The sequence below is a fragment of the Rousettus aegyptiacus genome, unplaced genomic scaffold, assembly GCF_014176215.1.
Source record: "Rousettus aegyptiacus isolate mRouAeg1 unplaced genomic scaffold, mRouAeg1.p scaffold_m13_p_10, whole genome shotgun sequence".
Taxonomy (NCBI): Eukaryota; Metazoa; Chordata; class Mammalia; order Chiroptera; family Pteropodidae; genus Rousettus; species Rousettus aegyptiacus.
The window spans coordinates 86956120-86982895 of NW_023416285.1; the positions used below are offsets into that span (position 1 = coordinate 86956120).

Genomic DNA, 26776 nt, shown 5'->3' on the forward strand with positions numbered 1-26776 from the left:
CTGTAGCTAGCACTTGGTTTTTTACCATTGCTGTGACCCCACAGAAGACAAGGAAAATTAAATGTTGAAAACTAATAAAAAAATCTGTGAGATGAACTCAGTCATGGCTTTTGGTTGGCTGTTTTGACACCAGGTGTAAATCAGCTTTGATGTTTAACTGTAGTTACGCGTTTATTATATGTTGTGGAATCCACTTAAAGTGTGTGCCTTTGTTAATATTGGCTTTCAGTTTTTGCTGCTCTAATTTCTGGTGTTGTCACTGGGGGGAGTTGTCTTTTGCAGAGGCTGAGACATGTTTCCCTTTAATTATAGCCATTGACTTGTAGATTTTTAGGCTCAGCAATTATGTTTCTGCTCAGCAGAGCTTAAGGAAAAAGAAATCATCCAATAGGAAATACCTTTGGACCAAATTTATACTATAAAGAGCTATACTATGCAATTTATTCCATGCAATTTAGCCTTTAAGTTTTATGCTAGAAAAATAAAATATCTGAACATCTTAGTTAGACAAAGTTTGACATGAAAAATGTCTTTACATGTGGGACTTGTGAAGCGGACACTAAGAGAACCGTCCGGCCTAGAGATGGTGCTTACCCCTAAGAGGTAAACTTGACCATGAGCTTTTGAGATCGTATTGATGATCGCAGGAAAAGCCACTCATATATTTCTTATAGCCCACAATTATGCCGTTTTCTCTTCCTTCTGATACTAGATGTAGCTTTAATCAATGTTTTTTAGAAATCTCTAAATCTGGTTTTGAATAGTTCTTTGTCTTCAGTTTTACAAATAGACCTCCCCTAACAAAATGCAGACTAAAGTGTTTTTTTTTTTAAATATTGACCACTTCTAGTTATAATCAAAGTAATGACTTACTTAACAACTTACGTCAGTAAAATAACTTTTTTTTAGAGGATAAGGGCTTTTTGAAGTGAAATATCTGAAATAAACACATATATTTATATTTCACTTTTTTAAAGAGTCTTTTTTTTTTGGCTTGGAAATGCCCTAGATTTACCCTATAAACTATACTATCTCAGTTAATTTTACCTAACAGGAGAACATCTCAATACTGTTCTTTGGTGTGTCTACAGTTCCTTTAATTCAGAATGTTCTCAATGCTATTTCATAATTAGTTTTGTTAGTTTTAGTATTTACAGAACATCATTCTGACCTTTTCTCTGGCTGTATACCTAGATTATTTGTTAAACAGCCATATGTAACACAGACGTAGGCGAGGAGACAGACAACCTGTTCTCTTATCCTCCCTCATGGTTTGGAAAATTTCTTCATACAGTTACCTGTCTCTGTAACAAGTACATAATGAACCTGGCCATAGCTTTTCATGTTGTATTCATAACAATCTTATGCTTTTCTTTCTTTCTCTTTCTTTCTTTCTTTCTTTCTTTCTTTCTTTCTTTCTTTCTTTCTTTCTTTCTTTCTTGTTATCTTTGTGAATAAAATATTTAGCAGGTAAAATCTGGGCCCTTGTTTGGTGAATATTTTCACATGGTTGGATATTTTCATTGTTTAGAGAGACTGTCTTTATAGTCATAAAGTGTGTGTTTTCGTTGATTTTCAAATGTGTAGTTTAAATGCTGGAATTTAGGGAATTGGAGCGGAACAGTGGCTGAGTGTCAGAGGGGCGGGTGGGGTGTGCGTTGTAGCCCTTCACAACCACCGTCAGCATCTCTCACTTCTTGGTGGGAACTCTTACCTAAAGAACCATTTATCAACTTCAAGATAAGATTCTCTCCAAAGTGTAACTTGATTCATATCACACATACAAGAAGTATCTTGAATGACAAGATTATTGAAGGAAGATCTAACCCTTCAGCTTCCATTGCATTTTAGAAATGGTCTTTCCCAAATTCACAAAACACTGACCGTAAGAGGGATGATGAGAAAGCGAACGTTAATGCTACTTTGGTTTCAATGGTCTTCTGTGCTGCCTGATTTTCTTCCAGCGGATGGATCGGCTGCCTTTTGAGTGAACCAGTCAGGTGATCCAATCACATAGCCCACTTTACTGGTTCTCCTATATCAGACAATAAAGGACCATAGATATTAAGCAGCCTCAGTCAGGATGATCTCCCAGAGGATGTCGGTACTTGATGATTCTGCTTTTATTTGGTTGAATTCTAAAATTTATGATGAAGTCGGAGTTATTTTCCTGTTGATAAGAAGACTCTGAGGTGGTAGAATTATATATATATATAATATATATATATTATATATATATATCAATTTTATTTTAGGGACCCTTGTTCTAACATCTTTTTCAATAGTCTCTAATATTTTCTAAATTTAAAACGATGCTGTCTTATTTAACAGAAAGTTTACAAAGAGGATTTTGAGAAGGAGATTAAAGGAAGGTCATCGCTGGATTTAGACAAAACTCCAGAATTTTTACATGTAAAGTACATCACCAACCTTCTGAAGGAGGTATGATCTTGCTATTTATCACTAAATATTGCAAAAGAAGACTAAAAACTAAAGAAATAACCCTGGCAATATTAACTTACCAATTCTCTACTAAGTCAGTGAGTTTCAGTTGTTAATCCATTACTCCTTCTCTCACTTTGACCTCTACCATTAGAGTTTTTTAATTTTAATTTTTATTTTCACAGCCCTTTCTGAAACTTCCCTGTAGCATTCTCATGAGATTTGATATCAGAGATGAGGTGATCATGTGTGAAAGTCCAGATAAATGGTACATTATTTATAAGTGATTCGTGTCCTTAGTAGGGAAAAAAAATAATGTTTTTAGCAGATAGAACACAAGAACTCATGTCCACTTTCTATTTTATTCTCAGCAGGTTTTCCCTCCAAATTTAGTAGTGCATTTAGCTCATAATTAGTGTATTAAATTTATTGAGCGTTAAGGTCCTCACATCTAACAATTAGCAATAACATGCTTAAAGTCCATCACATTAAAATTTTTGTCTTTTTTTTTTTTAAATAAATAGCTACAAAGCAACTTAGAACTCTTCCAACTCTTTGTTTAAATAGATTCTCCTTACATTAAAAGAAGGTGTTAATCCATTTCATCCTGAAGTTTGAACGGAAAGAAATCGGTCCTGAAAGAAAGGTCTTAAACAAGTGAAATAAATGAGTATAATTACCTACATAGATGTGCATCATCATGAACTTCTTAAAAACTAAGTGCCAACTGGCTTTTACCATGTAACTGCGTTGATACGTTTAATGTGGTTCACTGTTATGATGTATATTGGGCTGAAATAGGCATATGATTTATGGAAGAGTTCTCTTGCTACCTTATCTTTTCTCATTTCTCATTCTTATAGAATATTTCGAAGTCGAAGGCGAATCAAATGCCAACTTCCTACTATTCTTGTCTTCCATTTAAAAAAAATATGCAGTATTTTATGTGAATTTTTAAAAGGGGACCCTTTTCCTCATTTACATACACATGACAATGTGAGATCTAGTTTGAGATCCAAAATAACTTTAATATAATACTATTGCTTTTTTCTTTTATTTCTCTTTTTGAGTGAATTTTTTTTTTTATTGATACAGCATTTATACTTCATGATAGAAAACAGGCCCAGAAGAGTATCATTAAAAATCTCTTAATTAAGTTAAAGAGATGTCGAATTTTAAAAAGGGACTCTTAGTGACCTAATGAAATGGTAACTTCCTTTTCTAAGTGTAAGCATTTAGCTTTAAATTGCCTTTGCACTTTTTATTTTATTATGGTTCGTACATTTATGCTGATGTTTAGAGTGTTCTAGTATCATGTTATACTTCATTTGATTCCCCTGATTTCCCTTTAACATCAGTAGAACAAGTAGTTTTATTTTCATTGTGCCCATGTGGGAATCAAGGCTCAGTTACTTAAAGTCCTCTGAAGGGTCACATGACCAAATAATTGAATGAACTCTGACTTTCCTCCAGGTCATTTGACACCAGAGCTCTTTCCAAAATTACATGCAGGTCATTACAGTGTCTCATAGGCTATTAAGCAGAGGACCAGCTAATTTAATTATATTGGACAAAGAGAAAATAATATGAAATGAACCCTGGAATTAACTGGAATATGATTTCTTATCATTAAAGGAAGTCTCATGTTTCATCTGGCAAGTTAATCATAAATGCAACTTAGTTGAATTGGATTAAGATATTTATTGTTTTCGTAATGCAATTAGTAAGAAAACTGGAAATTCATTAGTACAAAAACATGAGTTACATATGCATTAGTAAAGACATTTGGATCTATTTAAAATATAATATTAAAATAGGTGAAATTCAAACTATATATTATCAATCTGTAGGAAATCATTTGGTTTAATGACTCTGAATAAAATGAAAAAACTTTTTTTCTTTTAATCTTGCCTACATCAATGCTTTCGATTTTGTAATTTTCCATTCTTTTTCAACTATGTCCTTTTGGTGATTCATATTTTATGGACAGCTTTCAAAGCAGTGCTTCAAATAATTAATAAGAAGCATGTATTCCTAAGATCGTCCTTGCCATTTAAAGGGAAAACATCTTTTTAAAAGCATGGAACCAATATGATACCAAAATATACTGGAAGAAAGAAGGAAAGAAAGAGAAAAGACTTATTTTGGATACCACTCTAAAAGATAAAATTTTTCTGTATGAAATAAGAACTATGAATGCTCAGGAGTCTGGTTCATTCCTTTCTAGAAGTAGTTTCTCTTTTCTACGGTCTCTAGAAAGCGTGTAAAACTATCTATACGTTAAAGAGTTTCCAAGTACATTTCAAACTTTAATATTTTTGTCTTGCAGAAGGAATATAAGAAAGATTTGGAAAATGAAATAAAAGGGAAAGGAATGGAACTTAATTCAGAAGTTCTTGATATTCAAAGAGCAAAAAGAGCATCTGAAATGGCTAGTGAGGTGAGTAGATTTATTTAACAACTGAGAATGTGTGGCTTTTCAGCTGATTTCCTTGTCTATAAATATTTCTCAAAGATTATGTGTATTCCACAACTTTTATGTGTAAGATGATTATAAACAATTACATTCTAGCGGTCTTTTCCCACTCAACGAATTCAAAAAAAAAAAAAAAACACAACAAAAAACGCTCACCATCTCTTTCAACGTGATATGAGAAAAATGACTATTTTCCCATATTAGAGAAAAATCCGTACTATGAACCAAAATAAATTTATAAGATTTAACTTGATCTTTTAAGCAAGTGAAAGATCAAGTTAGGACAGTGTGCTATCATAGTCTGTTGCTAATAGCAGTTTAAAAGTTCACACGCTTAAGCCGAACAGGCCACTCCAGTCTTTGCCTGGACTGCTGAATGAGTCTAGTTAACCCCCTTCGCAAAATGAAAGTGGCTGTTGCCCACTTTACATAAAACTTATAAGAAGTAATCAGGTGCCTATGAAGTGCTTTCAGTCCTTTATGTCATTATCATATCACATTATTATGTGTTATGTCATTATTTTGGTATCAAATCATGGCACTGTGCTTTGAGGAGAATCTAGCTGAATTTAGCAGTGAACAAGTTCAGTGCCTGGTAAACTGTGGTGGTGATGATGATGATGGGCCTTATGAGTCAGGTTGCAAATGATAGAAACCCAGCTCCCCTGGGTTAAGCAACAGAGTAAATGTTTGGCTTACAAAGTACAAAGATCGAGTTTCCTTCAGGTTGGAATTTAAATGATGTCTCTCTTCCTTCATCTCTCAGTTCTGTTATCTTCTCTCTTGCTTCACTCTTGGGAAACTGTCTCTATGTGCTGGCCCCTCTTACCGACAAGATAACTCTTATCTGTGGCCAGTAATCCCAGTGGGAAGTGAGCATCTGCTTTTTTATGGTGACAGTTAACACCTAAGAATTGAATCGCACTGTGACCACCTTCTGTCCTGTGTCCACATTTGACCCAGGCATTGTGCCCGGGGTCAGTGGAATGTAGTGTGCTGATGACCCAGGATGCTTCTCGTGGTCACCCATTTGCTTAGTTAACTTCTTTGGTAGTTTAACAATGTTTTAAGCATGAAATATTATATAAACTGTTATGTGTTATGAAAAACTTGCCATCCATCTTTGATCATATCCATTGTTCTTTAAATAAATTAAAGGAAACATTTAAACATATTTTAGTGGAATTAAAAATACATGTGGAGAATGGGGAAATCAACCCATCCAAAGCGTATGAACTGAGAGGGGTTAGAGGTAATTCTTGAACAAGAAATTATGGAACTTTTTGCCAAAAGAAGGAGGAACGGATGCTGGTCAGGAAAAAAACAACATATGTCCATTATGATGCCTTCGGCACACACTGTCATTACATATCTCTACATCAGGAATTTTCTACAAATTCTTTTATTATGGTGAGGTGTCCAGACCACACTCAGAGGCAGCTCTTATAATCTCTTATCAGTAATACTTGGCAATATTTTTTTAAACTATCAGTGGCAGAGCCTACTGCATGCAAACAAATGGCAAGATGGTGGCAGAGGCAACTATAAATCAGGTCTTGGTGTACAAGTATAGGAATAAAAGACCAGAAGAAGCTAACAGTTATCAAACACCTACTGCGTGCAGGGCGCTCGGCAATATACTGTCTCACTGACCTCATAGTGATCCTGCGCGAGGAATTATTACCCTCATTTTGCAGATGAGTAAACCAGAAGTATTAAGAAACATTCCCGGAGTCACACAGCCGCTGAGTGTTCTGGCCTTAAAGCCAGTCTTCCTTCTACAGCATCCGCTCACTTACAGCTGCCTCCCTGTCCTCTAGACCCCGCGACAGCGATCAGTGAAGATTCTCCCCTGGCGTTTGCCTTTTCAGTAGTAAAAAGCTTCGCAGCTTTCTGTACCATTCCTCAGTGAGAATAGTGATTATAGCCCTGAGCAGTTCAGAAAACTTAGTTCCAGGTAATCACTCGTAGTACAAAGTGAGCTGTGTTTTCATCCTTTTTTTTTTTTTTAATAAATATGTTTAGCCAAACAGATATGTTTGTCCCTGGGTGTTTGAATTTGGTAAAAATATAATTAAAGGGAAAGGAATGCAAGTTGGCATTGACACCTTTGAAATACAACATGCCCGAAAAGCTTTGGAGCTAGCTAGTGAGGTTAGCGGGGTGAGCGATGTAGACCTGGAAATTTGTATTTTGGAACTTAACAAATATCAACAACTCGATTAGTACACAGAATTTTCCAAAGTTTTCTGTGACTAGTTTAATAGTTTGGAACGGAAACCATTCTAAATCATCATGCTTATTTGAAAATTTACAGTTTTTGCCTTGCTCATCTCTCTTAAATGTGTCAAAGAAAATTCAGGGAAAAACACACTAATACAGACACCCACGGACACACGCATCTTAACCTCATCCCATAATACAGCAAATATCACATTAATCTGGGCTACGATAAATGTTTTCATGCTGAATTTTCTTTAAGGATAGACCATATGCTACTCAATATATCTGTGTTTCCAACTTTCTGAGCGGAACTTGAAAATAGTGTGCTAAGACTCTAACATGACGTTCATAGCCATTTCTGCATGATTTGATTGCGTATTTGCAAATGTCCTCTGTGACCTTATCGCCATGCTTGAAATTTCTTCAGAGTCAGCATTTGGGGTCGAGGTATTATATAACCTGAATGACCATGTTCATTTATCTAATATCGTTTCCTCTTCATGTAGTACATGCAATGACAGGATGCTAATTTAGAATTTTGACTTAGATGCTATGATATGATAGATATCAGATAACACAGTCGTCAGACTCAGACCATGTGTGTATTTTTGAAAGGAAATACCCTAGAATTAGTCCCATACCTCTTGACCTCCCTCCTCTAATTTTAAGAATATAAAAGGGTCAGCGGGGTGGAGAGTATGGGAAAGAGATGATTTTGTCAGAAGCATATGTAGAGAAAATTGGGGGTGCAGGTTACGGAGTGCCACTTATTTATTGAAAGGCTGACTGAGGGGAGACTTCAGTGTTCTCTGACAGCTATAATGTGGCCCTTGCAGTTAGGAAGAGCTGGCTTAGGTTGACCCCCACCAGGATATCTGGAGGATGGAGGTAGCTGACTAACTGCCGAGGAGTTACTGCTGGGTCGATATCTGTCTCTATCCCCAGGTTTAGATACTGGCCAGGGGAACGGGATGGCCATAACTGGTTTAGATAAAGAAGCTGAGGATGGCATGGAATTCTTGGCCAATAGGGATTCCATTTAGAAATGGCAGCAGGGTATACATGCTGAATGAGCCCTTAAAAACCTCCTTCACCCAGCCCTAATTCTATTCTCCTCTCGAGAGATAGCCATTGTTATAAATTTGTTATAGAACCTTCCAGATCTATATTTGTGTATACGTTTGTACACAGACTTAAAAAACTTAAATAACAAGAACTTTGTTTTGTGCTTCCTTTTCTCACTTCATGTTATAGACCCTTTTCCAGGTCACTTCAATAGTTAGTTTTACCTAATTCTTACAGAAAAATTAAGTATTCCATAACATGGATGTGCATCTGCAACCTTGTAGCTTTTGATGTCTCATAGGCATCACCACATGTAAATGACATGTATAGTGTATTGTAACAAGGAGTCGACATTACATGCTGAAATCAGAACCCTTAATTTTTCCTCGGATCTGCTTTGTTCTCCCATCCCCATCTTCACAAATGGCATCATTGAAATCCCAGAGGTCACTTTCATTCCTCTTGTCAACGTTTTATTGACTCCACCCCCATGATGGTTTCCTAAACCCATCTTCTTCTCCTCATCCTAGTCCAAGCTACCATCTCGATCGCCTGGATCATTACAATAGCTTCCTAACCAGAATTCTGCTTCCATTATTGTCCTCTTAGTACCCATTCTCTGCCCGGCCGCCAGAACAATCCTTGAAGTATTAAATTATGTTACCCATCCCCCTGCCCCTACTCAAAACTCTCCAGTGGTTTCCAGTCACGTCCAGCGTCGACACCATACTCCGTGTTCTCATGCTCAAAACATGCCTCTTACTCATCCTCTCTCCTCATCACTGTGGTCCAGCCTCGCAGGCTTCCAGTGTGTGCCCTGCAGGTCTTAGGGTATCTGTCCAGCTCTGCTGTCTTTGCGAAAGTCTTCCCCCTGGTCTTTGCATGGTTGGTTCTTTTTTTGGCTCTTTCTTGTTATTCATTTCTTAGATTTAATAGTACTTTCTTATGCTGGCCTCCTTGGGCTTCTGAGTGACTACCCAGTAACTGTCAAACTACTACTCATAGATTTCTAAATTTTCTCATTATTGTGAGGAGGGGGTGACATCCAGTGTCAGTTCAAGGTACTAGATTGGAGTATGGGGTGTGGGCAGGGAATTTGAGGCTGGGGAAGAGTTTTCAAAAGCATCTTCATGGAACTGATTGTTGAAGCCAAAAGAAAGCATCCTGTCACTGGAGAAAAGAATGTGGAAAGAACAGAAATTTTGTATTTCGCACTTTTACCTAAAAACAGGCTTCTCCAACGTATTTTACAAAAAGTTGGAATGTCACGCCTTTTCTTTTTATGATAATGATTAATTGGATAAGATTATGATTTAGATTTCTCTGTGTATCTTGGGACCACATATTAGGAAAATGGTGTACATTTAGTTATTAAGAACCTAGGGGAAAAATAGGTCTGGCGAAGTTAGCTGTACTATAATTACATAGAGCCCGAGCTAATTTTGGTGATGCTATTATCTTATAATCCATAGTTTTCATTTGCATATAATCATAGCCACGTCCCATTTTGCCCTATTGACAGGCTTTCAAATCCTTTTCAACTAGAATTTGGGACGTTGCCATAGTACAAAGTTGATTTATTTATTTTTATTATTTTTATTTATTATGGCGACATAGATTAACAAAGTCCATGTCAATGTGGTATATTTTTACATGAATGATTCTCAATAGTCAAACCTTCTAGTACCTATGGGCTTGACTCTGATTTTCTTTAGCCAATGGCATTAGCAAACTCATGAGACAGACAGACAGAGGCTCTAAAAGGAAGTGTGTACTGGGGCTCGCCTTTGAAATATAGATGTCGTCACGTCGTTTTAAGCCATCTAAGTTTTAGGGTGTTTTAGTATGCATCGGTGAGTAACTGATGTGCCTCATGTCCTATGTAGTCTTACTTATGGACTTCAGAATGCTTTTAGATTTAGAACTTCATATTGGAAAATTAAATGACATACTTTCTACCCTGGGATCTTGGTGGCTGTCTATGATGGCTGCCTTAGTTCCTACATATATTGTCCTTTGAATAAAGTTTTGTTTTGGAGCCTTAAGAGGTTTACTAAAAACTTGGAGCTTTTTTACAGACAGAGTAATAATTGAATGTTATTCTTTTGAAAGATAACATTATTATTTGGATTTTTATTCAAAAAAGTGAAAATGAGGATCTAGGTCAGTGAGAATAGGCAGATTACAAGCAGAAACTAGGGGAAAATATAATATTTCTGTGAAATTGAGTTTTGTTTACAACTACTCTAAATTTAGAACATCACAAATAAGTAAGACAACATTTACTTTAAAAGAAATAATCTACAAATCTAGAGTATGTCAACACAATGGGAAATAACTGTTTTGGAGGAAATGTAATTAGATATAGTCAGTAGTTTTTTTCCTTTTAATAAAACTTTTCATTGAAGAATAACATGTACAATTATAACTGTAGAGTTTGCTGAATTTTATAATTAGCAGTTTTAAAATGTGACAAGAGTCTTTTAAGACATTTGTATGTGTGTGTAATTTTGACACTTTTTTTAAAGTAATGGATAATCCAACTCAAGCTGGCTCAAAATAGCTAATAATTTATTATTTTTCTGCCAAACAGCAGAGAAATTCTTAGACACAGCTTGATCTAGGACTCAAGCCACGTAATTTGGTTTTGGTTTCTGTCTTTCAGTTCTTAGGCAGGCTTTCTTCTCCTGTTCCCAAAGAGGCACCCAGCCGCTCCTGACACCATTTTCTTCTCCATTCATGCCCAGTAGGAAAAGAAAGTCTCTTGATAACTTGTGCGGAAAATGAATGCACCTATCCCTGAACCAGTCATGAAGGGCCAGGGGTGGGGTATGAGGACCGATTTGAATCTCACAGGACCCACAGACCTGGGTAGTCTTACCCAAGCTGAGTGGTTTAGAATGAGGGAGCAGTGAGATGCCCAGTGATAAATTTAGGGAGCTAATGAAAGCAAAAGAGGGGTCACATTCCAGGCAAGCAACCAGCAATTATTCACTACAATGCAAAAAGCTGCAATTTTACAATCCCGTTTTATTGATACTCATCAACCAAATTATACATTAACCTACAATTGATCAATTTTATCACTTTGAAATATAAAATTTTTCCCTGACTAACTTTGTTTTCTTTAATTCAGGTTAGTAGGAAAAAACTTCCTGATTTCTTATCAATAGGTCATTCCTAGTGACGTTTCTATCACAAGTTAAAACTTTATAGTTTTATGGAAATAAAAGAAATAATGGTCCAGCTTATCTCCAGAAGTCGTGATCCTGATGTGGAAAGGACATCAAGTTTTTAAGATTGTTCTAGAGCCCTAATTGCATGTTTTATCTTCTATAGAAAGACTATAAAAGAGATCTGGAGACTGAAATTAAAGGGAAGGGCATGCAGGTGAGCACAGACACGCTTGATATCCAGAGAGCTAAGAAAGCATCGGAAATGGCCAGCGAGGTAAGAAATGAATGACGTATGCCATTTAAAACAAGCGCATTGAATGGCATATAGAAAGAATGTAAGTGATATTTCCATATGTGTGGCTTTGAGATACAAACACATAAAAATCTACCTTCTTTGGAAGGTTAAGCAAAGCTCTGATGATCATTTTCTGCTCTTTTAGAAAGAATATAAGAAAGACTTAGAAAATGAAATCAAAGGGAAAGGAATGCAAGTGAGCATGGACATTCCAGATATGCTTCGGGCCAAGAGGGCATCTGAAATCTATAGCCAGGTTGGTAAGAGAATGAAGATGCTCAGAATAATGTCTTCTAATACCTGGTCACCATGTGTTATGTGCATTTCTATGATTGATACCTTTTTGAGTGTACTGTATTCAAAGTCAGTGCACTCTATTACGAAGGAACCACTGGCCAAAGTTAATTAAGCTCACTGATGAAAGGGACAACTCCTGCAAATTCAAGGCAGCAGACATTATTCAATGTCGCAGCTTCTCTGCTGAGGCCCCCTGTTTGGAGTCCAAGGACGTTTTGACCTTTTTCTTTAAATTCTCTTGCACCCTTGACGTTTACTACAGAAACAAGATCACAAGTGAGTTGTCTTTTATCCATTTTATGATAAATATTATCATGAAAATAATCAGTTCCAACTAAAACTAAGAGTGAATAAAACTGCGTGAAGTGTAAGATAAAAGTGAATATGAAGAACTAAGTTTTCCTGGTAAAATGCAGTCTGCCATATACCTGTCATATAGCCTCTAGAAAAAAACTGGATACGGGAGAAAGAATGACCACAAAAGAAAATATTTAGTGGAAGAATTAAAATATGATTTGGGCAAAAGTTTATTAGAGAAAAATTTCTTTGCTGTAAAATTTGCGTGGAAAAGAATGAATCCGGATGGAAAAATACAGTAAAGGAGAATGAAAAAAAAAATTAAAATGATTATAGAATACTAAGGAGTTAAATTTGGATAATGGGTTTATGTTGGAAAGAACTTTTGACAAAATTTGACTAAATTTGTTAAAAATCTGCTTAAAACATAAGCAAGGACTCTAAACATTATATTGGTTGGAAATGTCAGTTTTAAGAGGGCAGGGTCAAATGTCAAAGCAGTTGTCTGCTCCTCATGTTCCTTGGATGACACACCAGTCGACGTGGCCCTGAAGTGCACGTCCGTCTGTCCTTAGTGTCTCAGGGTGGCATGTGACCTTGAAGTCGGTGCTGACTATATCAGCTAAATTAATACCCTAGATAAATGCATAAAATAGACAAATGGCCATTTTAGTCAGTGGAGAGAAGTTGCTATCTCAAGACTATCAAACTCATTCATTCATTCATTCATTCAGCAAATATACCCTGAGCACCCATTTAAATGCAAAATTAGATATGGTTTTGACCTTGGGGAGCTACAGGCTAATCTAGTAATCGAATAACCATGCAGACAGAGTATTATAAACCACGATATACACTATCAGAAAGTAAAGGCTTCCCAGAGGAAGTGATGGCTGAGCCGGAATTCCTGCTTTAACTTAACAGTTGATTTTTTGAGTGTGACACAGGATACATCTAATTTTAAGGAAATATAATATTTTGGATACAATGGAATTCTTAAGAGGATATAATGACACTGAGGTGCATTTCAACAGGAAGAATAATTACCTTTCTCAACAAGTAACGGCATGCCATATGCTTAACATTACTGATTTTGGAGTCACAGTGCCTGATTTTAAATCCTAGTTCTGACACTTCTTAGTTAATGACTCAATTTCCCCATCTGTAAGAGGGAATAATGACAATATCGACTTGCGGGGATAATTAAATGATCTAATGTGTGTTCGGTATTTAGAGCAGTACGTGTTGCAGAGTGAGTATTATGTGAGTGCTGGTACTAGCAGAAGGCATTGTCCAGGTGGTATCAGAGCTCATAATAGTACATTTAGTAGATAAAAAAAAAAAAAAACCCTGAGATTTTTATCTCAACCACAAAAATACTTGTACCTTTCCCTTAATCGAATACATCTTTTTCTGAAGTAAGAAGCAGAGCATAAATCCAGAAGCGAAAACAAGGAGGTATAGAGAGCCAGGTTACTCGCAGGAGCTGTGGGGAGGCTTTGAGCAGGGATAGGACAGCCTGTGGAAACACAGAGTGCCATAGAGGTCAAGCCCTCCCTTGGTTGTGGGATGCACTGCGCTGGGAACTACTGCCTGAGCAGAGGCGAGGCCACTCTCTTTGCACAGTCCCTTTATTTTTACTGTTGCATCAACAACCGCTTTGAATCACGTGATATGGTAGAACCGGAAGTACTATCATTACCATTTTCTCCGTCTCTTGCCTTTCTCACACGTACACGTGTGCACGCGTGTGGACGCACACACACAGAGTAACTGTTTTTATTTCTAGAGAAAGTATAAAGATGAAGCAGAGAAGATGCTCTCTAACTATTCTACTGTGGCAGACACTCCTGAAATTCAGAGAATTAAGACAACTCAACAAAACATTAGTGCAGTAAGTAGCCATTATTTTTTTTTCGGTTGCCTGACTGAGATTTTAGCTTGTAAGAAGAGCGTTTTTCTGGTTTTGTTTGTGTGTTTTTGTTTTTGTTTGCTACATTGCTTGAATTTCCTATCAAATATATTATTTTCATTTTTTAAATAAGAATGCCAAATGTTCTTGCGAATTATACTTTATCATGATTGCTTTAGAATTACAAATTAAATTTTCTTCATTGGTACAAGCTATAGTTATTTTTGACTGAATTTTTAAATTTCACCCAGGAAAGAGGTCTGGATCATCCAAACAGATTTTACTGTGAAAACGCAAATAGTCGTATGAACTGATTTCCTTCCTTGTCATCGATTATTTGCACTGATAATATGTCTAGGAATTTATTAGTTTATAACCAATTCCTAAACTTACACATTTTTATTTTGAGTCATAGGAATTACATCAGCACCATTAAATGAGAGATGAGGTCTATATGTTTAATAGATATATGAATTTGAATTCTAAAATTATGAAAATTCGCCATACAGCCAGCATTTAATACAGAATTAACTCATGTAGTAGTTAAGCAAATGTCTCGTCAAAATATAAATTCTGTTAAGTCTGAAGACTTCTAGTATATTTTCTACTTTCTAATGAATTTGCAAGCACTGACCCTCACGGTGTGCTGGGCAGGTCTTTGTAGTCGAGCTCTGCTGAGAAATGGAGTCTCGTTGGAAGACAGGGTCAGAGAAAAAGGCTGCTTTGGTCCTTAGCTCCTGTGATCCTGTCATGTTCCTGATTTCCAGCTTTTGGAAGAAAACATCTCCTACGCCCCGACCAGGGCCCACAGGATTACTGCAGACTGAGGAAGTAGTTCTGTCTTCACGACTTCCTTATAATTATTCTATTTTTCCGTAGAGCTCTTCTGCTTTGCTTTGTGTTCGAAAGGGGTGGATATTGGTAGAGGTGGAGAGTTGTGGAATAATGAATAAGTGGAAGATGAGGAAAATAGGCTGAGTTATGTTGATGTTGATGATAGAGCTGATATTTTCTTTGACGAGAATGAGGGCATCTTTGTGTTGGGAGAATAGCACTTGCTTAAGATTTCATGTTGTTTTTGAATTAAATGATAACCATTTAGTTAGCTTTTATAATATGCACTGTTTTTTTCTTCTTAAACATCCATGTGACATTCATATTTGAAGAAGCTTTCTAACATATCCTTAGAGCAAATAATCTGTAGCCACTTAAGATACCAGGGATGCCCTGGAATAGGGGTCCTCAACCCCTGGACAGAGGACTGGTACAGGTCCGTGGCCTGTTAAAAACCAGGTCACAGAGCTGGAGGTGAGCGGAGCTTCATCTATATTTGCAGCCACTCCCCAGCATTAGCATCACCGCCTCAGCTCCGCCTCAGATCATCAGGTGTTAGCCTCATAGGTTCTCCAGTCCCTGATGACAACAAGGTTGGGGACCGCTGCCCTGGAACATGTGTGAGAGGGTCATTAGTTATAAGATTATGGCATATGAAACCAAAGTTGGACATTTATTCTCATAATGGATTACTTAATTGATTAATGTAACATTGATCTGTATTCACATTACTTTAAGACCTGGGAAATTATCTTTCTTTAATAAGAATCGAATCGAGGACTCAAATTCTAATAAGCATATAATTATTCTTTTCCTTCTCTCATAATAAAGGTGTTTTATAAGAAAGAAGTAGGAGCAGGCACAACAGTAAAAGATACTCCAGAGATTGAATGAGTGAAGAAAAGTCAGCAGAATATTTGAGTTCTTTATGGCATTAATTATCCTTTCCAAAAGCAAATATAAGTTGGATGAATGTTTTTCGTTCTTTGCTAAACTGGCTGCCTTTTTCTTTTATTTTTCACTTTGTCGACATGCTATTTCATCAAATGTCGAAGTTCTCACTTTCATAAGGAAAACTAGCCTTGTTCCCTGTGATCTTAAGGCCAGGGCCTCATCTTGATATATCATAGTGCACGAGGTAAATCACTTGAGTGGTGCAGTAACAACGTTTAAGATTAGATTTTATCTTTTCAAACAGAATTTTAACTGTATTAAATTTTTCAGAGAAAAGATAAATCCCAGTCCTACTCTACAACTTGGGAGGAAGGAATATTACCCCGGAAAATGATTAAAGGCTCTAGAACATTTATTCGGTGGTTTAAGACGTTTCAAAGGCTCCATTTGCTTTCTACTTCTTCCAGTTTCCAGCAAAGAAAAACATGCACCTTCACTGCAATTTGTAACTCAATTCCCTTTGAGCTAGGGGGAAGGGTAGAGGAGATGCTTAATGCTATGAGTATAACCACTCCATTCAATGCCTGACATTTACAATGGATTATTGCTATCCTCACCTCAACGGGTATTCTCCCATGTCCGTGTGATGTGTTCAGTTTCTTGTAGAGGAAATCAAAAGGGTTCTTTGCTTAAATCCCCTTCTTGACCTTTCTCTTTACCTTCACCTTGAAGACAAAGCGTTTTTTGAAGTAATCCCGGTAGAACTGCCTTGATTCGACTCACCTGTCAGGAACTCTGATCGTTACTTGGCATCCTTAGAATGTTAGCGTGCATTGGCATTTGCAGAGAAAACTTTAGAAAAGGCAAGGTGATACTGTAGTAAAGCATGCTTCAAAATGAATTTGCAGAAATTGTACAGAATACTAGTATAATAAAATCCCTGTAGCATGAATGAAGCGATCTCCTCCAGAAAACAGAGGAGAAGGGTCTAATCATGAGGTTATATAAATGTATTCCAATCCACCGTGGTGAGAGCCTGTCTCTTGTGACACTCAGGTCTGGGAGAGGAATTCGTTTGGCAGAGAAGTGTAAAATGTTTTGTTTCCTTCACTTTCAAATGATAATATTTGAAACGTACCGTCAGTGTACTGGAATATGATGTTATAAGTGTTCTGTAGCGCGCAGCTCTATTGCCTACAGTGAAATGACTGTGCTGTTTTGATGAGTTTGGAGTCCTATGGAAAACAAAACTGTTCATCTTTAATCATGTTTAACTTCTCACTCGAGGAAAATCGCACAAAGTAGTACTGTATATCATTCCTCTCCCGGCATCCCGCTGCCTGTCCCAGCCAACAAATAAATTCATAGTTCTGTGTCTCTATGTGGTCGGGCCATAAACTCCTGCTTAGTATTCAAATGGAAAGTTGCCCTTTCAAGATTAGCTAGATCTGTCAAATCGAGATATGATTCTCTAACATTTAAAGATCTCGACATTTTCTACCTCCAGAGTATAAGCCACTTAGCTACTAACTTTCTCTAAGAACTATTTTTGAATTTTATTTGAGGGTAGCCTCTCCTGGTATACTCTCAATTTAACTTTTTTTGGATCCAAACTAATATTGGCATTATTACTCATATTAAATCTGCAGATACTGAGACATACATAACACGTAAGATATTTTAGGTGCCGCTTTTGTTGACTGTCAGCATAGATTTCAGCTTTAATCATTTTAAATCTTACCAAGTGATTTCTAAAATATGTTTTGTGTAGATTCAAATCTTTGCTCAAATTCAATGTGTGCCTTTTAAGTCTAGCCTTCGTTTTCATACATATAAATACATGCGTGTGTGTCCTTTTTCTTGACTCCAATCCTTCATAAATCTTAGACATTAAAATATCACCTGATATAAGGGCATCTCTAATCATTTTGTAAGTTAAAGAGCTGTTTTGTGTCCCATGCCTCACTGTGTGCTGGCATTACCATTTGTTGAGTTGATGTTCCTCTAAATAAATTTAGAGGAGGAGCTTTTGGGTGAAGTCGATGACCGAACTTAGGCTGGCTTTACATAATGCGACTGTGGGGAGAAGATACTTTCTGACTTTCTTTCTGCCACTGGCTTTTCTATAGTGATCAGGAAACAGTGACCTTTGCTTAATTTAGTACATCCCTTTACCTCCGTTTTGCTCCTTTTATTGTAGCCACTTAATTTTTTTCCTTATTCTGGATTATTCGAGTGGTATCAGCCAGATAAGCAGTGTTTCCTAGACTGTGTAGCTGACTCATTTTGATGTTTGCCTTTAAATACATGGTAAATTTTAATTAACATGTTAATAAATAGAAACTGCAGTTTGGATAGAAAATAATAAATTATTATATTACTTAAGATAATTTCCAAGGTATTTTTGTGCATGTGCCTAGTAATAAAACATTTTCATGAGCAACACTTGCTTAGTTTAATTAAAAAAAAAAACTCTTACGATGATGGATAGGTAAATAGATATAGGCTTATTTGCACTGTATATAAAGGAATCCTGAAAGTATCAGATCAAATAAAAAAATTGTGTTCTCATTAAAGGAAAATTAATGTCGAAATAATAAAAATTTAATTATGCACTAGTGACAAATAAAGAGTTCTTGACTGTTCTTTAAGCCTTCGGTTGAATAAAACTCACATAATTTTGTTTTAACGAATTTTGCAGGTGAAATACAAAGAAGAGATAAAACACGCGACAGCTATTTCGGACCCTCCGGAGCTGAAGCGAGTTAAAGAAAATCAGAAGAACATCAGCAATGTGTGATCGTATTTCTCTAAGTATCGTTTTCTGTTTTACTGGCTGGCTCATACAGCGAGGGCATGCCGCCTGGCCCGGCGATGTCCCGTTATAATGAATCCCATTACAGGAGGGCCATGTCTCGAAAGGTAGAGATAAGATTTCACACATCTTTATGTCTTTCATCATCCCTCGCTCAACGCTTCACATGCATTTGCTTATTAAAAAAATATTATTGAATTCCTACTGTCTTCTTGGGGGAATTCAAATGAGTGAGTATACCCTAAGGTCAGGGGCTGTGAAGATTCTCAAGGGTTCTAGGAGAAGCAGACAGAAGAATGCATAACGATCATGCATTGTTTAAGTGTTATAACAAAAACTAATATTTATGGGGTGTTTACTATGCTTTTGAGTACTTTACATGCAATATCTCATTTAATAATAAGTAATTCCTCCTGTGAAGTGTTGTGGAAATGCAGGGAAGGGAAGCTGTGTCAGTGAGAGAGAGGAAAACCCTTGGAGAAAGAGTAACCTTTGAGCTAGATCTAGAAGCATTAGTAAAGGTTTGGGGTGGATTTTGTGAGGAAGGGTCTTCCCGGCAGGAGAAACTGAGTATGTTCAGCATGCAAGGCTTGTTCCAGGAGGGGAAGGTTTAGTGTGATGGGCACCTGGGGTGAAGGGCGGCACGAGATGACAGTGGAGAGAGAAGTGATCTAGGTCACCAGGAGGCAGCTGGGAGCCCCGCGGTGTCCCAGTAGTGTTAAGTGGCCTGCCAGTGATCAGGTCTTGACTTAGTGATTCAATTGTCTTATGTGTCTTTTGTTCAGAAAGAAGGGTTCTTAGTTTTCAATTTATCATAGAAACGTAACACTCCCTTAAAAGTAACTTTATTTGAAAATAATAGTGAGTTAATTAGGTGAAAAAAATGTACCATGAATGACAGCACATTTGATGTCTGGCATGGCATATGGGAAGTGGTGTGCAAATGGTGGAAATCTGAGTAACTCTGGAGTAATGGGGATGAGCGTGGACCCCGGACAGGTGGTTCGATCCCAGCCCCAGACCCTAGTTGTATAACCTGCATAAGCCACCAACTTCTCTGGGCCTCAGTTTCCTCACTCATAACACAGGGACTAGAGTATGCAGTGAGATATCGGCTATAAAGCACTTAGCAACTTTGTAAATAGATGACTGCAAGGTATGAACACTCTCCATATTAAATTTATATCCCCAAACTTATATCCACTAGAAAGTGGCTGCAATAGCCTCTGTACGTCAGTAATGTTGTTCTATAGACTTTCCCCCTCTGAGCTCCGCCCAGAGCAATCTCCTTCTATGTTGCCGTAAATATAGATTACAATGGATCTTGCCCCACTTTCACTCAGACGATTTTCCCAGACACCACATCTGCCTGAACTCAGAAACTACATACCATGGCACAAAGAAAGTCTCACATCACGGGAGGGGGGACCTGTCCCTTTGTCACTTATTTTCCGAGCTTATCAAACACCTCTTCACTTGCATGTTCACTGCTGAGGGTGAGAATCTCAAGCCTGGTGATTTCTTGGAAAAGAAGTTCCTTAACGCTACATTTAAATTCTAAAAAAAAAAGAAAAGAAAAAAAAATCACCGAGTCTGTTCCTGTGGAGTTCATTATAATGGGATTTTAACCTTGAGTTTTACTTTTGCCCGTCAAAAATTTAATGGACAGACATACGTTTCTTTCCCCCTGGGTTGGATGCTTATTTATTTCCAGGGGTGTTGCAGAACGGCTGAGGAAGCTGACCTCAAATGATGGGTCTGATCCCCGGGCTAAGAAAGGGCGCCTCAATGTAGTAGGTCAGCGGGCTGGTCCTTCCCATGTTGGAAGCTTGCAAAGAAGGAAACTTTGACGTTCAGGATGCCTTTGTATCATGACCGTTCATCACTGAGGCACAAGCATAGCGCTTGGTACTGCCCTCTTTTCTAATGATAAGAATGCAGAATTATTCTTTCTAAATATAAAATAGTAATTTAATAAATGTTGCTTTAGTGCTATGAAGAGAAACGAATTCCCAGAAAGGATCCTTTATTATGATTGAATACTGATGAGATCGAATACATGATACCATTGGAAGAATAACAAACAACCAAGGGTGGAATTCAAAACCATTTGGATAAGAAAAAGCTTAGTCCGGGGTCAGTGTGATAAAATCTCTTAGCAATACGTATCTCACTCTTAAATCCTAATGAAAATTTTAACTACTGAGTGCTCTGGAGCTGTGTACATTTCTTCTAATGTATTCCGCTACATGGGTCCACGTGTCCTTCCCATAACCTCACACGGCCTTGCGCCTTGTCTCCCAGCTCCAGTACAAAGAGCCAAGCTACAGGGCAACCCCAGTGAGCGTGACGCCAGAGATAGAGAGAGTGAAGAGGAACCAAGAGCAGCTGAGTCCGGCAAGTTATCTCTGTTTTCTCATATTTTATCAAACATTGCCTATTTTATTCTTCAAAACACTCTCTGGAAAAGCTTCGAAACCTCTATAGCAGATGGTCCTTTTCCTAATCCCATATAAAAGGACACAAATTGTGGCCCTCTCGTGTGAGCCCAGGAAAGTGGGGACTGTCTTGCTATAATTTAGCCACATTTGTTTATTCAGGAAATCTTCATTAAGAAACCCAACATGCCAGATATTTTCCTGGATGGATAAGACCCAGTTTCTGTCCTCATGGACTTCATAATTTATTGGTAAATCTCTAAAACTGCATCCAGTTAAGGACCTGGAGAAGAGTGGGTCTGTTATGAATCTCAGAAGAAATTACCTGTTGGAATAGGGCAAAAGAAGACCTGGCTTGATTGGGGTTCTATGACATGGTGTCAGGGCAGGGGGCCTTATGAGTAAAACAGAAAACATTATTCAGTCGTTCAATAATCTGTTGCTAATAAAGCAACGATAGTTGACCGTCATGAGATACCTCTGACATGGACCCTGTACAAAGTGTCTTTCCATGAGGTTGGCACAGTTTATTTCTCTGGCTAGTCTGTGTCTCAGGGAGGTCAGGAGACATGCTGGGATCCCACAATTTATAAGGGATTTGAGCCCAAGCATCCTGGAATTCAGAAGTCTTTTCAAAGATGCCCCCACCATAGTAACTTTTTCCATTGTTTGATCCTTTTATGGAACTTTTACCAATATAAACAGTAGCCTTCTTCTTACAAACAGGTAATTTTGAAAGACTTTATAATTTATTTGAGTGAGTTCTCCCAGGTGGAGGATAAATTTGGGGTGAGCACTGCTTTGATCTTTTAATATCCCTGGAGGGCAGTGGGAGTGAGGAATTTTTAGCTTCTTTTTTTTTTTTTTTTGCTTTCATTTTTCTTTGTCCTAATCTAGTCATTTATTCAGTAGATATTTATTAAGCTCTTGATACATGCTAAGTATTCCACTAGTCATAAACTGTAAGAAAACAAAACCATCTTGGCCTCACACTCACAGAGTTTCCAGAAAAATGAAAATAACAATAACGAGGAAGCAGAATATAAAATAAGGAAACAGCATATGTAAAATTTCAACTGGAATTTCCACTATTAGAATTACCTGTCCTGTAACCACAAGAGTCTTGGACAATGAGACAGATTTCCCAGTTTTTGAGGATTTTAAAAATTAACTAATTTTAAATTCGTAGTTGACATACAGTATTATATTGGTTTCAGATGTACAACATAGTGATTAGACGTTTATATAACTTATGAATTGAGCACCATGATAAGTCCTGTACCCACCTATCTGAAGCTTATGTAGTTATTACGATGCTGTTGACTGTGTTCCCTTTACAGTACTTTACATCCCTGTGACTATTTTTATAACTGGCAGTTTGTACTTCTTAAGCCTTTCAACTTTTTCTTCCATCCCCCCAACTCCCTTCTCTTTAGCTTTTTTTTTTTGAAGATTGAAGCCCCAGGGTCATCAAGAGGGCCAGTGGCCTTCCCAGGTTGCCATGGCGACCTCGCTGTCATTCTCTTATAATGATTTCATTTCAATGTATTCCCCTTATAATTTCACTACTTTCCACCCTGGAATTTTTGCAGCTAGTTTTGATATGGAACAACAAATTGTTTATTAAAAACTCGTTTTGAGAAGCCAACACTTGCGCTTGCCCAATCAGACGAATCAGATTCTAGGGGCAAACGTGACCAGGAGGGTTGACGCATATCTATGATGGAAAAAAAAAAACGTATAAAAAGATAGATAGAGTTAATTCTGAGGTTTATCCTCTGTGGTATTTGGGTGGAGACCATTCTGTTCTCTATTAAAATTCTTATTTACCCTCCACAGGTAAAATACAAAGGAGAGATCAAACAGGCTACCGCCATTTCTGACCCACCGGAGCTGAAGAGGGTTAAAGAAAATCAGAAGAACATCAGCAATGTGTGATCTTAGCAGCTTCTTTCATATGATATCAAACGTATTGTCGACATGTCAGCGAAGGGATTATTCTACAAAATATTCTTGACCTTGAGCTGATTTTGAAATCTGCTTTCAATCGACTACCAATTTATTCGAAAGGTTTCAGGGTCTTAAGTATTGTGGGGACAGCCAGGTGTTCCTGCTCCAGTTTCCAGGGACATGCCCGTATAATCTTTGTTTGCAGTTTATTGTGTATCCCTCTTACGGTGTGTTCATGTTCATGGCTGCTGTGTGGTTCCTTAAAGGGACGCAGTGGTAGCTCCTGGCATCATGACCCTACCTGTGTGTGTTTTTGTTCTGTAGCCCATCCAGCCCACTCCCAGCTGTTCTTATTTTATTTTTGGATGATGTCTAGGAAGAAATTACAAAGTGTGCATAGCTAAACAGGTCTCATGGGACAGGCCCGTTTTTTTTTTTAGGGGCACTTGATTAGGGCTGTCAGGTTTTACTCAGACACTAACTCCTGGCCTCCTCTGTTCCTTTCAGTTTATATAATCCTCCATTGGACTTCGCTGAGAGAATTCTCTTCTGAAGTCATTAACATATAGATGGGGTTCTTTAGAAGAGGAAATTTGGAAATCTATTAGGTTCAAAGAAACCTTGTATTCTTCAAAACTTTCAAGTCATTTGACCAGATTATTAAACGATGGCAGGTTATTGTCTGCCACTTTTTCTAACAACTGTATTTTGGAGAAGTAAATGTTCATCTTTTCCTAATATATTTAGAGTCACACTTGACGTGACTCTGTTACTCTCAAAAAGGAACATAGTTATTGAGAAGGAGGAAGGAAGGGGTGGGAAGCACACTGGCCTTTTCATGTGTGACCATGGTCATCTATTTAAAAACATACCTTCAAAAGTTCTACCACTGTAAATTACTAAGAAACCGTGACATTATGGTACCATTCTATATGGGTAGAGTACCTTTAAGTAATATCCATGAAGCCATTTTTTATTATATTCCTTTGTGATGGAATGGTTATTATAGCTTTACTGATGATATGCTGATATATTTGAGTACATTCACTGCTTTGGGATGAATTAAAATAGATTGATTTAAGGTGTAGATATTTAAAATATGACTAGACCTCTGATGACATCTTTTTTCATAGTTTCCTTTCCTTGGCTAGCTCTTTAAAATAAATACTATGAGACTCTTATTTAGTTGAATTGATTCACAGTATTCTATTTTTTGTTCTCTGAAATGATAGGTTTATTATAAAGGTCAGCTGGGAAGAGCTACAGCTTTAAGTGTAACTCCCGAAATGGAAAGAGTAAAGAAGAATCAAGAAAATATTAGTTCGGCAAGTGGTTTTATTCATTTTGGACTATCACAAAGGATGTGTCATTTATTATTTACTTACAATCCTGTTTTTTTTTTTCCTGTGAAAACAAAGATCTGTTTCCAAGAAACATTTGGGACTTTTGCAATAAGTACATGTGTTGTTCTAGATGATTTCCAGAAGCTGCCACTGTATACATTTACATTTTCTTGCAATCCTTCATTGATACTTCCAGATATGACCAACAATGATATTTAAAGTTTAGTTTTAAACGATATTATGTCCACTTAAACAGGGATTTATGTTTTTAAACCAGTGTCTTTGAAAGTGGTAGTCTCTGATGCGTAAGTCAAATAATTATCATTTTACAGATGTATTCCATCGAATGTGGATTGTTATATGCTCTCCGCAAAAAAAAAAAAAAAAAAAAAAAAAAAATGAGTCCTTACTCCAAAGTAAGATCTTAGAGGGAAGAAACATATATATAGTTAATATAGAAATCAGTTATTCATTAAGGTTCCCTGGTGTGTATCAGTGTCTTATTTGGGTAGTGTGCTTTCTCTTACTGAATGTCAGGGCTGTAGTTCTGAATTGCACATAAGCCCTCAGGTTTGCAATAAGCGGTAGTCTAATCTTACACATACTCAGCGTCACAAATAGCAGTGTTCAGATGGTCAGCTGTTGAGAGGAACTCTGGGCCCGGGAATCAGCTTTTAGCCTATGATTTGTCGCTCTCCAGTGAAGTTCCAGTCCAGAGATGCTGACTGATTTCAACATGAATTACCTTTAAATTGTGGCTGTTTAGAAGGAAACTCGATTTGTTCCTCATTATTCCTTCCACTCTACAGAGGGGAGAAATCAAAGGAAATGGAGGGAAGATTGGTATGCATTTTCCAATAGTGTTATGGTGGAAAATGGGGAAATATAGGAACATAAAAGTAAATTTAGGTTCCATTTAATTTTAGATTTTCCTTGTTTAAGCATGATTACCACTTTTACTGCCTGCATTGTTAGTGGATATTCTTTATTCACACATTTGTTTTCAGTTGATGGAGAGAATTATATCATTTTTGCTACAGTCGTTAAAGGAAACCTTTGAGAGTAAAATTTTAGATTGTTGTTCTAGAAGGAAATGTAATTCACCGAACAAGTTACCTGGTAAATAATTCAAAATGTATTGTATTATGTCTCACTCATTTGGAAAGGTTGAAAAAGTTATGTAATGTTTTTATTATAATTGTCTTATTGTTAAGTATGTTCTACTACTTACTTTGCAGGTAAAATATACCCAGGACCAAAAACAGATGAAAGGTAGACCAAGTCTGATTTTAGATACACCTGGTCTGAGACATGTCAAAGAAGCACAAAATCATATTTCCATGGTAGGGTACAAGCAGATCCATCTTCTCCCAACTAAAATATACTAAGGAACGCATCACCAGTGTATCTACGGCGTTTGTTCACCATTAATCTGGATGACTAACAAAGCATGGAAATGTGGATGGGTCTGTCATTTGGGGGAGAATTTTTAATCATGTTGAAATGTAGCGGAAATATTCAGTCTAATAAAATAATTTTTCTCAGTTGTTTTTTGGGGGCGTGTTTTTATTTCTAACATGACTACTACAAATGTATTTTATGAGAGATGTTTGGCTGGACTTATTTCCATTCAATTTTAAGACAGTCTGTCTGGTGTGTTTGCATGTTTCAAAGAATATAAAAATATGTGTGTTTTTAAGAACAATTTTGTGAGATATAATCTATATACCATAAAGTTTACCTATTTTAAGTGTACAATTCAGTGGTTTCTATAGTAATTTACAGAGTCGAATAATATCACCCTAGTCTGATTTCAGAACATGAAAAATGTATGTTTTGAAGTATGTATGTGTTCTTGTAATTATATACAAAATTGCATATATATTATTATTTGTAATTCAATCTCATTTTAAATAAGATTTTTTTCTTGAATACTTGTGTGGAAACAGCTTATCATTTTGTTGCATATTAAAGGCTAAGAAATAGGAAATTAATTTGTACCTAAGTTAGCACCTTTAGAGACTAACCAGAATTAAATATATATATATATATTTAATATATATCTTTTAAAAATTCTTACTGATATAGTGGTTTATATGTAATTTCAAAGAGCTGCTAATCATAGTGAAAAACTGTGAATGTATCAGGATTTGATTTCTGATGCTGGGAAGCTGAAGTTTCAGATGTCATTTTTGGAATAATTGGAAAAGATACATATATGTAGAAAACAATCTAGATAGAGTGGTACAGTGACCGCTGTCATTATATCCAAATTCTGTGACCTGTGTAGCAATCAGGAAATTTCCATTTGAGCTAATA

At 36.8% G+C, this 26776-nt stretch overlaps 1 protein-coding gene across 4 annotated transcripts in view; it reads left to right on the top strand.

The window, feature by feature from the left end:
• LOC107499789 (nebulette) overlaps positions 1-26776 on the top strand; it is a 101185-nt gene that overhangs the window by 41031 nt on the left and 33378 nt on the right. For all 4 annotated transcript variants that reach the window (XM_016124314.2, XM_016124290.2, XM_016124331.2 and 1 more), the window contains 10 exons: positions 2332-2442; positions 4772-4882; positions 11546-11656; positions 11823-11933; positions 14061-14165; positions 18613-18705; positions 21031-21123; positions 23004-23096; positions 24347-24439; positions 25696-25800. In XM_016124314.2, coding sequence (XP_015979800.2) covers positions 2332-2442; positions 4772-4882; positions 11546-11656; positions 11823-11933; positions 14061-14165; positions 18613-18705; positions 21031-21123; positions 23004-23096; positions 24347-24439; positions 25696-25800 — 1026 coding nt within the window. The remainder of the gene's footprint in view (positions 1-2331; positions 2443-4771; positions 4883-11545; positions 11657-11822; positions 11934-14060; positions 14166-18612; positions 18706-21030; positions 21124-23003; positions 23097-24346; positions 24440-25695; positions 25801-26776) is intronic.